At 40.7% G+C, this 14,292-nt stretch overlaps 2 protein-coding genes across 2 annotated transcripts; both read right to left on the bottom strand.

Annotated features, from left to right (window-relative positions):
- Window positions 1-2,220: 2,220 nt before the first annotated feature.
- Window positions 2,221-5,968, bottom strand: LOC121606222. Its single transcript, XM_041936416.1, has 2 exons — window positions 5,751-5,968; window positions 2,221-3,565 (listed from the first exon to the last, which is right to left on the bottom strand). The coding sequence occupies exons 1-2, from the start codon at window positions 5,966-5,968 to the stop codon at window positions 2,221-2,223; spliced, it is 1,563 nt and encodes a 520-aa protein (XP_041792350.1).
- Window positions 5,969-8,516: 2,548 nt separating this feature from the next.
- On the bottom strand, window positions 8,517-12,653 carry prnpb (prion protein b). The gene is made up of 2 exons (XM_041937638.1): window positions 12,538-12,653; window positions 8,517-11,379 (listed from the first exon to the last, which is right to left on the bottom strand). The coding sequence occupies exon 2, from the start codon at window positions 11,370-11,372 to the stop codon at window positions 9,834-9,836; it is 1,539 nt and encodes a 512-aa protein (XP_041793572.1). The 5' UTR covers window positions 11,373-11,379; window positions 12,538-12,653; the 3' UTR covers window positions 8,517-9,833.
- Window positions 12,654-14,292: the final 1,639 nt, after the last annotated feature.

Here is a 14,292-nt window from a genome sequence, read left to right as displayed (position 1 = left end):
ACGAATTATCACTTCCTGTTATATTTATGTTTTCACTGTGGTTGTTGGGGTAATATGATGATATCAGCAAACTGATCTCCACAAAAGCTTTTCATATCATACTCGTTTTCAGTCGTCCACACCTGATTCTAGAAGTAATAAATAACAAATGTCCACAAATGTAAATCAGTAAAGTTAAGAAGTTTATTTGATAAGACGGGCAGAAAGTGCGAATCGATTCTCAGTAGAAGCTCCAGCAGCAGAGTAAATGTGATCTCTCACAGTAAAAGGCATTCATGTCTTTACATGGACATTTTCAAATACATTCAAAGGCAGACACAAGGTAATGAACGCTACATATAACAACACATTAAAGATACACTGTGGGGTTTTGGGGGAGAGATTATTGTACAATAACAAGTGGTCATCGTTTAGTGGTTGCCAGTGAGAAGTGAATGTCCTGCTTTCAGATCCAACCATTGTGACAGCACTTTAAACTGCCGTCTCAAATAATGAGCTGAGGTAGAAAATGTGTTTGTGTTTAGTCTCAGAAATGTTGTATTTGAACGTCACAATTAAAACTCCAGAGAGTACCTTTAAATTGTTAAGTCATCAGCTCCTCTAATGAGAAAACGTACTATAAATATTATGCAGTGTACTGTACATATGTTGATATGCGGACTTAGCAACCATAAGCTCAACTGATAATGCAAGATAAAGCTCAGTAGGTTTAAGAGATGAATTGGTACATCAGGTTAATGAATCTTACACTTTAAGAGCACTTCTGCAGTCACAAGCTACCCCACAGGGTCGAGACAGAGGCAAAACACTGGATAGAAGGGAGGCGAGTATATAGAACATCAGAAAATACACAGTACAAAACAATGGCAGCGCACATGTAAACACGTTAGGACAACATAAACATTAAGAAAAAGAACAATGTACTTTGTACTGATTCCAAAGTAATTTGAGAATTAGGATAACAGCATGGATATTGTATGTCTGCTTAGTGAGTCTGTTTAACCAAATAAAATACATACCAGCAGATAAACTACTCAGTTTCAGCATTTCCATGGACCTTACTGTCTATCATAAATGTCCATTTATGTTTTAAGCTGCGAAGAAATTAGCAGATATGATCCATTATAAATACTCATAGTCATGCTCATAGTTTAAAACCTCAGTGTAAAGCACTGATTTGTAATAGTAGATTTATACAATAAAGTATTGATTGATAGTTTTGGATTACTGTTCATTGTTTTCCAACTCTTTGAACTGTTCTTGAAAAACTAACGACTGTTTTCATTATCAATTAATCTGCCAATTATTTTTACAATTAACTGATAATTGTTTAGTCTGTAAAATGTCAAAAAATTGAAATATTCATTACAATTTCTCACAGTAAGAGTGACGCCTTCAGATTGCTTCTTTCTTCCAACCAGCAAAGAAAAGCAGCAAATCCTTGGATTTGAGAAGCTGGACCCTCATATGTTCGACATGTTTGCTCGAAAAATGACTGAAACAATTATCAAGATTAATTTCCTTTTGATGGACTAATGGATTAATTGAATGATCGTTGCAGTTCAACCGCTAACAATGGCGTCCCTGCCGTTAATACTTGATACTCATATCACACTTAAAGCACATGTAGGCCCACATTGTTGCGAGGCAGTTTATACAGATCATCACCATGACAGAGCCTGAACCATCCCCACAGGTGCGAGCCAACACTCTCAGGTACATTTTCCTCTGCGACAAAAAAGACGAAAGGCCATTCCTTGAATAAATAAATAAATAAACATGTGTTTTTCTGAAACACAAACACAGAACGATGAGTGAGTGGTAGGGCCACTCCTTTCCTCTATGGCTATCTAAATTGAATCAATATGGACATTAATGGGCCAGTTTCCTTACCACCATCAAAAGCTTGGAGTACTGAACTACAGTTAATGGACTATTTGTCTTTCACAAGAGAAACAGGGGAAGTGCAATTTGCTGCAACACTATAGCTTTCTAACCTTTCTCCTTCCAGTCCTTACATACATAGTTCAAACATGCAATACAGTGTATGTGCCAGCTGTGTGGTGCCAGTCAAATGATGTGTGAAGATGCAGTGCCTAAATATGAAGAAAACAGAAAACGCAAAGTGGAAATCCACACAAGATGTCCTACAGGGTCCTACAAAGGTACCTGTAGGACATAAGGTCTCCCTTATCAATTTCCTGCAATCTAATGCAGGCCTCAATGCAGCATTAGCATGTTGCTATTCAGTAGCATCAGTATAGTACTGGTGACCACAGCTAAAAGCCCCCGCGAGCCCATCTCCAGTCCCTGAACGCCCCCTGTCACTTTCATCAGGTACTTTTCAGAGTAAACCATGTACAGGTCCAAGCATCTCCTGACCTTCAGCTGCTTGATCAGTGCTGGGTAGCCGATCTCCACAATGCTGACTGTGTCATCATCATCATCATCATCATCATCATCAGTAACAGTTTTTTCGAGAGCCTGTGAAGCTGGAGGCACAGGGCTGGCTTCAGTCTGATTTTGAAGCTGGGCGGTTGAAGGTGCAGAGGTTGTGGTGTTACCTGCTGCAGTGCTGTTGCTCTCTGTTGCGTTGCTGCGAGTGTCTGGGGCTGAGGTGACAGCAGTAGTTGTAGTTTTGGTAGTGGCAGCTGGTTTGATGTTTGGCTGTTGATTCTCCGCAGGCAGAAGGTCTTTTCTCTTTATGCACTCATCCATGAAGTTATCATAGTTTTTAGGGGGTTGGCTGTAGCTGTAGTCTCTGCCGTAGTCATTGGTGTCAGTAGACTTGGTACCATATTTCCTGTACATGTAGTGGTTGTAGTAATACTCCTCCTGGGGGCTGTGGAAGTGGAAGTGAGGACGGGGGAACCTTCCTAACCCGTAGCCCAGGGCCATTCCCGCCATAGCCCCTCCAGCTGCTGCCATCATCGCACTGCGTCCAAACTGTCTTGATTTGTCTTCGGGATACACGCCCATTGACTGAACTGACTGAGCAAAGGGAGATCCGCCACGATAACCATAGCCTCCATAACCAAAGCTGCCACCATAGCGAGGACTTAGGATTTGGTTTTTTGGGTTTTGGTTGATGTAGCCACCACCATAACTTCCATAACCCCCATAACCCCCATTACCTCCATAACCCCCATAACCAGCATAACGTCCATGACCACCATAACGTCCATGACCACCGTAACCGCCATAACCCCCATGGCCACCATAACCACCATGGCCACCATAACCGCCATACCCTCCTCCATATGGTGAGCCCTGTGCTGGATACTGGGGGTAACTACCCGGATACCCAGGTCTGCCTGATTGCGGAGGGTAGCCTCCTTGATTGGGTTGTCCAGGCTGTCTGGGGTATCCACCCTGAGAGGTGGAGCCCTGATTACTTTTGTGGCCTGTATTAGTGTTAGTGTGGGTGCTGCCTCGGCTGGATGGGGAGGTCTTCTTTGAGCTGAAGCTTTTTCCAAAGCCTCCTCCTCCTTTCTTGGCCAGTGAGAAATGGGTATAAAACAGAAGAAGTGACAGACACAGCACAGACCATGAATTCATCTTCACTCTGTAGGGTTAGAAAGAAAAGGGGAAAAAAGAAAATATGAGATAACAATACCTGAATTGTATAATTTTATCCCCTCGCCTGATTTGATAAGAGTTGTCTGTCTTTCTGGAAAACAGTCAAATCCTTGAGTTGCACCAAACAGTAACTTTGACATACAAGACAACATGCAGCTAATTTCACTGAGCTGAGCCTACTGGCAGCAGTCAGTCCTGATTATTATAGCTGCTGTGTGGCTTGTCATAGCCATGTTTTCTGTTATCTTGTCCTACTAACTCAAGCTAGTAGAAGCAGAAGAAGTTCAGTGCCTATAACAATGTGAGGATATAAAATTATGAATTATTAATTAATACATTGCATGAAAAAAATCTCATAATAACAATCAGTATCTCAAAATTAGGCCTAAAATCTAGGAGTAACTAAGAGAAAAGACATCAGTTTTCACAGTTTTAGAAGATAATACCACAAAGGCAATACCTGATTAAGGGACAAGCGAGTTTACAATATATAACATTATTATATAAATTTGTCTACTGTCAGAGTCTTTACACCATGGTAGCAATATAATTCTGGACCAAGAAAAACAGAAACTCCACATTTAGCTTAAAAAATGACTGAAATTATTAAATTAAATGCTAATTCATTTTCTGTCACTGGATTCATCATTTACTCTAATGATCATTACAGCTCCAGATTTTATCCATGTAGTCCACCCCGACCTGATTTAATTCACTTTATATATCCTCCTTCCTTTGAGGCTATGAAAGATATCGGCGTGCTGCTATAACACTATATCACAAAATGGAACGACCTTAACGACTTAATAACTTTGAATTATGAATGGAAACGCAGTCAACCAGTGGCCGCAAGGAAACCACAGGTGTTTCCACAGCACCACCGTGGCTAATCTTAGCCTGTGAGCTGCTGTGTGTAAACCCTCTCTCATAAAAGATACACCGAAATATGGCCGTTAGCGTTTGGCTAAAACAAAATTATGGTTTTATCATTGAATGTAGGCTGCATCCAATTAAACTGCTATAATCGAGACATGATGTTTACATGCGCAAATTATTATGCATTTTGAACAAGAGCATTCAGCACTAATTTGCTGTATTTCATGTTGTCTTAATTGCCCATTTGGCTAAATAGTCTGCATACGTCATGTCAGAAGTATAGTCCCTACTGGATCTACTGGCCACACTGGAGATCAGTTTTACTTTGTAATTTCTTACAGGGAATGTCTTCATTTACTTATTTGTCTAATTCTCTCTCTCTCTCTCTGCCACAACCGCTAGTTGTTGGTGTGATGGAAATGGGAAGTGTACCTGGTGTACCGGGTCCTTAATGATTCATCAACTGCTTAGCTATGGGTTGGAAATTGACTGCGGATGTTCTGCATTTAGTGTGTGTGTATGTGCATTTTGCATTGAATTAATAGTCAATTAATAAGTTGTCATGAACACAGTTGCGCTCATCTGACAGAGATTATACAGGCCAGAACAGAACCATGGACAGATGATGCGACCGTGCCACACCTCAGATCTCACTGATTTTGGCTGGAAACGAGGCCTCTGGAGCAGGGATGTCTTATGTTGTTTGAAGCCTGTTGCCTCTCCTCCAGGGACCAAGATGCGAGGAGAGGAGGCGAGGGAAGGAATCGAGGAATAACAAACTGATGAATGAGAGGACGGGATCCACCGACCAGACTAACACACGACCAATAGCAAAAGGTGACGTGAGATGGGACGTCATAAATGAAATTGTTGGCTTGGTCCTCTTTGAGATGAGAAACGTACAGAAGTAGAGAAAGGGTGTGGCGCTGAGGACAGGACACGTGACTCGCGGTCTAGTTATGGTTTTAGGATGGACACGGTGACGCATGAAACATGGCAGTTAGCTCTGAAGAAACTGATCCAGGTACAGGTTGTTTACTTATATTGTGGACAGTCAATACTACCGACCTTGCATTGACAGCATCACTTCAATGTGGCCTATCCGCTTCCACTGCCCTTTAGTCGGTCTAAAGATGGTTCAGCAGGTTCATGTAACTATGGAGTATAATGTAAACACTGGAACAAGAGCTACGGTGTTACTGGAGGCGGAAATGGCGGCGTGAGGTGAACACATTTAACGCCCCAAACCAGCATTCGAATGATGAGGGTGCGGTTGGTTTAAAGACAGGACTAGCCTTACCTTGACTGATGCCTGTTCGGGGATTCCTTCCGTCTTATTTAGTTTTGGCTTCCCGGGTCGACTTTTCCACTTGAGAGCGGATGTCGCTCCAACGTCTCCAGTTTGGAAACTGAGGATGCCCGTGGCGGAACGCGGCGCGAGGGCTGAGGGTCGCATAGAAACAGAGGGCGGGGCGGAGACCACATTTCCCAGCATCCTCGACCATGTGACCATGCCGAGTTCATACTGAAAATCGCCGCACATTAATTACTAGTAGAGATCTGCAGTTACATGCAGGGATTAGAGATTGGTACATGTGGTGGAAATTAAGTAGGCCTACATTTATACTGCACCTAATTACAACTATCAAGTATTTTACTTCCATTTAATCCAGACTATACACTGCAGGACACAGTGTATTTGTGGTGTACTAGTGTACTTCTCTCTCCACCACCTTTATTTGAATGCAAAACTAGTTGCTTTGTAGATACAAAACATATGACATTTAAAAACATGACACAAAATTATAGATTAAAATAGCCGCCAGTAACGATACAGATTAAAAATTAAACTGTGTATCTAATACATTAGAATTAGTATAATGTATAATGAGCACTTTAACTTGAGGTAATTACGTGCTGATAATACTTGCTTTTATGCAGGACGTTTACTAGTAACATACTTTTTTAAATTGTGGTTTTATGGCAATATTGTTCCTATAAATTAAAGCTCTGAATAGCCCACTTCTTCCACCACTAAAATACAATAATATCTGACAAAAATGGAGAACACAGTGACAAAACCATACATGCCAGATTTGATGTAAAGAGAGGTGTAAACTTCCTTTTTCAGTTTATTTGATGTTTCTATCTACTGACATTTAAAAGACTGCTTTTAGGTCATACATTAGCTCCCACCTTTTGTGTGTGTGTGTGTGTGTGTGTGTGTGTGTGTGTGTGTGTTTGTTTGTTTTTGTCATCAAAAAAACATCAGATACTAATGTAATTGTAGTAAGAAAGATTTTCAACTTTTCTAACCCTATGATGTATATTCAAATTGTTTGTTATATATATAAATTGCAAAGAAATATGTTATCAACCCCAAAGGCAAAGACTTTTGCATTATGACATACTGAATATTTCAATCTACACTTTTCCACCATATAAGCAGTGATCCTCATAAAAATGATTACAGTATTTCAAAGGTTGGAGCCACTTGCTGTTAAACTCGAAAGCTCTCAGTTGCTTGTTGGCAGTATACTGCTTTTTGTGGTAAAAGCAGAGAGTGCAAAGAGTTTTAATAAAGGCTCTGGGAGAAGAAATAAGCAGCTGTCTCGAATACAGATGGCCCCATCTGCTGGCCATTACAGGTAAGAATAAAAAGCAGTCATGAGACTAAAAAAAAACTTAATTAGTTTATATATCAAACCAAAGAAGCCACTAATGAATTAGCTGTATAATGTGGTTATGTTGGCTCCCTTACATTAATAATGCTACATTTTCAGATTTTCACCAACACAATAGTGATATTTTAATACAGAAATCTATTTTAATCAATTGGATTTCACTTATACAGGTATTGTCCACTAAGAAAGATAGGAGACAACTTTTAATGGTTTCATGAATTTAATTGTGTTAATTCTGGTTTTTCATCACACAAACACTCATTTGTTATGTTACAGTGTAGCAAAAATATAATGTAGACAAATAATGACCAGTGCAACTTTTAGTTTGATGATTAGAAAAATCTTTAAATCCACAAACATCTTCATCCACTCTCAGTAACCATAGATTTAGCTGATAATGCAAGATAACATTCAGTAAAACTTTGGAGAAGAACTCCAATTTAAAATCAGGTCATCAGTCTTGCACTTAAAGAGCACTTATGCAATCACAAGCTATCCCAGAGAGGGAAGAGAAAGGAGCAAGAAGAAGAGGGAGGCAGGTATTTTTTAAAAAAAATAACCCAAAATATACAACATACTGCACAAGGCAAGGGCAGTATCCAGTACATGCGATTTTTGTTTACCATCCCAATCAACAGTCAGTGGTACAAGAAGTACTCAGAGTTTTAAAAAAATGTAAAAATACCACTGTATAAAAATATTCCATTATGAGTAAAAGTTCTGACTTCAAAATGTTACTTAGCTAAAAGTACATACGTCAACAAAATGTACTTTAGTATCAAAAGTACTCATTATGCAAAAATGTGTCATTATAGAATATCATTGTCATGTCTCGTCAGATCTGTTAAGTGTTTTTGTTCACGACTGTCCTGTCTTGTCTTACACTTTCTGTTTTATTGTAAAACCTAACTCTCCTCTCGTTTCAGGCCCCTTGACTTCCCAGTGTGTTTCCCGCCTGTCTGATTGTCTACCCCACCCCACACTAATTGTCTCCACCTGTTCATTGTTACCTCGTGTATATATAGTCCGCATCTCCCTTTGTCCTGTGCCAGATTGTCTTGTGCTATGTCCTTGTACCAAGCCTGGATTTATCTAGCTCTCTTGATCCTTGTCTTCCTGTTTGTGCCTTGTATTTTGTTCGTAAGTCATTGTTGATTGAGTATTTTTCTAGTCTAGTCTTGATTCCTTTGTTACTTTGTTTCATAGCCATTTGAGCCCTTTTTGAGTTTTGATTCTTACATTCTAAATTATCCCTAGCATCCTTTGTTGTACTTTGTTGCCATACGTTGTATGTGCTGTAGTCATTTATCCTGAGCGCCTTTTGTTAATAAATTATCTCTTTATTTTGAAACTTCACTGATTGTGTCTGAGTCTTGCATTTGAGTCCTGAAACCTCGTGCCTCCCGGCCGTGTCAATCATATTCTGTTTTTATCCCTAACAAATACATGTCAGAGCATTTTAATGTTGTTCGTCTATGTGGAGCCATTTTTATAATTTGTATACTCCTGGGCAGATCAGCAGTATAGCACTGCATCATACCACATATAAGTACAATATATCCCTCTGAAATGTAGCGAAGAAGAAGTATAAAGTAACTTAAAATGGGAATCCTCAAGGAAAGGATAGGTATGCCACACTATTGTACGTGAGTAATTGTATGTACAGCAGTTTCTTTGTATTTATTAAACATGAGCAATTTAAGGATTGTTAGGACAACAACATGCATACTTTCGAATAGTTTTATCCAAATAAAATAAGTACCAACAGAGGTCATAATCAGCCTTAAATATGGTTGATTTGATTTTTGAATTTCAATGAACTGCATGATCACAAGATGAAAGTGCAGTTATATTTAATACAGGGTGAAAATGGTAAAACAAAAAAAGATCCACTACAAATACTCAGGTATGCCAGAACTGCTCTGTCTAACGTCTGTATTCAGTATAATATTCACTCTTTTCCTCTTTGGATTGTCCTTAAATCAGACAGCCCTCCAACATCAGCACCCCTTGAGTTAATACAAGTCCTGTATCACACTTAAAGCAAATCTCTTATTGCCAAGCTGTTTATTTACACAGATCGTCACCACAACAGAGCCTGCACCAGCCCCAAAGTGAAAACCAATCCCCTCAGCCAGTGACACTGGCCTGCTTGCTTGAATAATTAAAACAAGTCTACAGCTATGCTTCTGGCTCTGTGAGGCTATACTTGGGCACAGCCTTGAGCTAAATGCTAATGTCATAAGTATGCTAACACACTCACAATATTTACCATGTTCATCTGTTTTAGTTTAGCATGTTAGCGTAGGAAAATGTGCTATTTAGTACAAAAGCACAAAGCTCAGCTGAGGCTGATACGAATGCCATTAGTTTTATCAGAAACCATCATTGTCATAAACCAAAGTATTCGACAGAAATGACCTGATGATGGCATGAAAAGTCAGAGGATCACCAAAGCTGTTAGAACTGATTCACAATCATTACCCAAAACTCATCAAGATATGTTATTAAAAACCAAAAATGTCTCTGGAGACCACAAACTTTTATGCAAATCCATCCTCTAGTTGTTTTTCAGTCTGGACACTTTCATACCTAGAGCCACGCTGCTGAATTACTTCATTTCTTGAACTCATTCTTTGCTGTACACCTCAATTCTGTAGTAACACTTCTCATTCACAACTGCTAATGAAGGCGTCAGCGCAGCAGTATTGGCATGTTGCTATTCAGTAGCATCAGTATAGTACTGGTGACCACAGCTAAAAGCCCCTGCGAGCCCATTTCCAGTCCCCACACCCCGTCGCTGATGCTTCGTTCTGTATTTTTCTTCAGGTACTTTTCAGAGTAAACCATGTACAGGTCCAAGCATCTCCTGACCTTCAGCTGCTTGATCAGTGCTGGGTAGCCGATCTCCACAATGCTGACTGTGTCATCATCATCATCATCATCAGTAACAGTTTTTCCGAGAGTCTGTGAAGCTGGAGGCACAGGGCTGGCTTCAGTCTGATTTTGAAGCTGGGCGGTTGAAGGTGCAGAGGTCGTGGTGTTACCTGCTGCAGTGCTGTTGCTCTCTGTTGCGTTGCTGCGAGTGTCTGGGGCTGAGGTGACAGCAGTAGTTGTAGTTTTGGTAGTGGCAGCTGGTTTGATGTTTGGCTGTTGATTCTCCGCAGGCAGAAGGTCTTTTCTCTTTATGCACTCATCCATGAAGTTATCATAGTTTTTAGGAGGTTGGCTGTAGCTGTAGTCTCTGCCGTAGTCATTGGTGTCAGTAGACTTGATACCATATTTCCTGTACATGTAGTGGTTGTAGTAATACTCCTCCTGGGGGCTGTGGAAGTGGAAGTGAGGACGGGGGAACCTTCCTAACCCGTAGCCCAGGGCCATTCCCGCCATAGCCCCTCCAGCTGCTGCCATCATCGCACTGCCTCCAAACTGCCTTGATTTGTCTTTGGGATACACGCCCATTGACTGAACTGACTGAGAAAAGGGAGACCCGCCCCCAACACCGTAACCCCCATATCCAAAGCTGCCACCATAGTGAGGGCTTGGGATTTTGTTGTTTGGGTTGTAGTTAATGTATCCACCTGGATAGCCTCCATAACTGCCATAACCACCATGACCCCCTCCATATGGGTAGCCCTGTGCTGGGTGACCTCCACCTGGATAGCCCCAGGCTTGGTTAGGGTAGCCCCCTGGTTGCTGTGGGTAACCTCTTTGGTTGGGGTTGGGGTAACTCCCTGGATGCTGGGGGTAACCTCCTTGGTTGGGGTTAAGGTAGCTTCCTGGATGCTGGGGGTAACCTCCTTGGTTGGGTTTAGGATAACCCCCTGGTTGCTGGGGGTAACCTCCTTGGTTGGGGTTAGGATAACCCCCTGGTTGCTGGGGGTAGCCTCCTTGGTTGGGGTTAGGGTAACCCCCTGGTTGCTGGGGGTAGCCTCCTTGGTTGGGGTTAGGGTAACCCCCTGGTTGCTGGGGGTAACCTCCTTGGTTGGGGTTAGGGTAACCCCCTGGTTGCTGGGGGTAACCTCCTTGGTTAGGGTAGCTCCCTGGTCTATCTGGTTGACGTGGGTAACTCCCTTGGTTGGGTTGTTTGGGTGGTTTAGATTGTTTGGGGGTGATTTTGGGAGTCTTCTTAAAAAGATTTAATTTACTACCAAACCCTCCTCCTTTTTTGGCCAGTGAGAAATGAACCAAGAGAAGCGACAGACACAACACAGCTATCACAGTCGGCTTCATCTTTGCACTGCAGAGGGGAGGCAGGGAAATAAACAGGAAGAGAGCAACAGTAGAAATTATGAGAGAGAAATTATCAATTGCATTATTTTACAATTAAAAAGTCTTGTCTCTTTCCAGAGAGAGGAAGCATCACTACATTACATTGCAGTATGTTTGTAGCCTTGATACGTTTTTGAACCGCACCTGTTTTGTCCCATGACCAGGACATGGGACAGCTGACTGTGTCATGCTACAAAGCGATCGTCTGCCAAAAAACTCTCTAACGCCCAGTCTATAGGACCACAGCTGCTTTTATCTGAACTGAACAGTCTGAATGTGCAAATATACCAGCTGTATGTTCATGGTCATAGCAAAGGTGTGTCTTTGTGAAACTTTAACGTTTCTTGCAACCTAATAATCACAACTGTGGCCAATGAAATGTTTAAAGCGTAATCGGACATGACACTTCGTGACACTATTTTAGGAAATACTTTACTGTTGTTTCCAGTGTTTGTATGTGTTTAATTTGTATAATGTCCATGTTTAAGCCTATGTTTTGAGACTAGACTACATGATTTTTGGAAGGGTTACACATAAAATTATTTCTTTTGCAATTATGACTTTGCATTATTTGACTTCCATTATTATAACTGCTAGGTTGTAACCAATCCACTAATTTTAACCGCTTTGAAGATGTTTAAAATAGACGGCAATCAGTTTTTGAGGGACGATAACTTCAGGGCACACCACCCCCTGTCAGGCTTAAAATAGCCCGGACCTCTCAGACTGTCAGCTTACTGCAGGCGGCCATGTCTTGCTCTACACACTTGTTTGTCGTTAACGTTGTTTTAAGGATTCTGTACCTTTTATAAAAGCGTTCACGACCGTCAAGAAAAAACAATAATCGCACGGTACTGGTATGCCACGTGATTTTTCCACTTGCTAATCGTAAATGGCTGCACTAAATCGTCCAACATGATATGCAAATGTAACCCTGCTTTGTTCTCTGGAAACAAACCAAAAAGCATTTTTAACAAGACAGGCGCATTCAATAATAGGTCGCAATTAACTTCTATGCAAAAAAAAAACAAAACAAAACAAAACAAAACTTAGAGACAAATGTCATCAGTGTACACACACCTTAAAAACCGGAAGATTCATGAGCTAATGATTACATACTGCTGACCTTGTAACTTAGGTGTCCACTTCGGTAAAGTTGGAAAGCTTCAAACTTCCCAGATCAATAGGCGAGACGCTGTTAAGGACAAACGTCGTAGTAAGATAACTTCAACCTCACTTCCATCAACATGAAGGGTAAGACAAGCCGGACAAATGACACTGAGCAGTCTCCTGTGAGACGAGCGCGCAGGGACCGTCTGCAAAGTGCAACACAGAGATACTGCAAACGTATTCAGTAGCTTTTGTTTTATATGGGAAATTACAATGAGGAATATTCAATACTACTACTACTTGTAACAACAACAACAACAACAACAACAACAACAACAATAATAATAATAATAGAAGATGCAATAAAATAGAGGTGTGTCCCAGTAAGTACAGGCACGCCTGTCGTGTCTTCATCACACCCAGAGTCAGGGTCCTGCATGCAGCCGCTGGAAATGGCCTCAGTGATGTCATCCCTGTCATCAACACGGGAACCTTTAGGAAACACTCCCTGAACGTTAGTTGTTTGCTGAGAAGGGGACAAGCCACTAACTGTAGTCTAGTTTTTAGGGATAGCCTAATTATTAGTTATTTAATTTATGAACAGTTGCCCCCCAAAATGGTGCTTTGTAATGTGTAATGTGTAATTGGTGATACCAATTACATTATTAGATATGATTGTTTTTTTCTTTTAATGTAAAAATTACTACATTAGATATTTTACTAACTTTTACCAATCTTTACTGTTGTAGTAGCACTGCTAATTATTTCACCTTTAATTAAACAACAAATTGATATTTTTTATTTTTATTCAGACTTTCGTTGTGATAGACACAAATTATAGCTGGTCTGCTACATGTCATTCTGCTTTTTCAACTAAAATGAGGTTTTTGAATGCGGGAAAATTAATGTCAGGTCCCTCGCTTTGTAATGTCAAAGTTGAAATAAAGTATGAGATGTATCAGCATTTGATTCCCACAGTGTGATCTGAGTGTGAAAGCACTATTCGACCAAAGTGATTGTAGTTGCTGAGTAATGCAACCATACCCTGTTAATTTAGCTTAGGTTAAATGCCTAAAATTCACACAAAAATGTATGTTCTGATAACCGCATTTGATTGCTAAGTTTCAGGAGAGAAACTTCAGAGGTGGATGCGTTATTTGACAGAGCTGATTTTCATAACTTTTCCTCCAGAGACCTAGGAGTTGGATGTTTTGGGCAACTGTTGCTTGTCAGCGTGAGTTTCATACATTTGACGCTCACCTGGACTGGCATTTCTTCAAGATTGAAAAGGACACCGCTGCTAAACACTGCATCCACCCCGTAACTTTGTCTCTGGAGAACTGGGCATTAGATAGTTTACACAGTGCATATTATGGGCTGTTTTCTATGGCGGCCCTGACAGCTCAAAGCACTCCAGCTTGAGTCACATGCAACTTATGCTAGTAGACAAAACACAAGCGAATTAAGAAAACGTCTTCAATTTGACAACACATACCCAGCATTTAGAAAACATGCAGCAAATCCAGAAGCGCTGCAAAACTGAAAACAACCAAATACCACACAAAAACTGTTCAAACTGGAGACATTGATTACAAGTGTTCTGAACATTTACTTAAAAACAGTACTTGAGTATATATTCCACTTCTAGGTTTTGATGAGAATGTAGAGTATCAGTGAGGCAGCAAATATCAACCAACACAGCAGTTTCTCTTTTCAAGACAGAAGATTTCTGTGTGTTTACTGCTGCACAGATAAAAGTGTTTGACACAGT

Source organism: Chelmon rostratus, chromosome 5 (assembly GCF_017976325.1).
Source record: "Chelmon rostratus isolate fCheRos1 chromosome 5, fCheRos1.pri, whole genome shotgun sequence".
In the NCBI taxonomy this organism is placed as follows: Eukaryota; Metazoa; Chordata; class Actinopteri; order Chaetodontiformes; family Chaetodontidae; genus Chelmon; species Chelmon rostratus.
Note: the sequence above shows the minus strand (reverse complement) of the source record. Positions and strands in the feature narration are given on the sequence as shown.

Bases quoted from the DNA above. Each gene is read 5' to 3' on its own strand.
- LOC121606222 (XM_041936416.1), bottom strand. From the start codon at position 5,968: ATGGTCACATGGTCGAGGATGCTGGGAAATGTGGTCTCCGCCCCGCCC. The intron at 3,566-5,750 runs GCTAGTCCTGTC...CTAACCCTACAG, and splicing joins CAGGCATCAGTCAAGGTAAG to AGTGAAGATGAATTCATGGT.
- prnpb (XM_041937638.1), bottom strand. From the start codon at position 11,372: ATGAAGCCGACTGTGATAGCTGTGTTGTGTCTGTCGCTTCTCTTGGTT.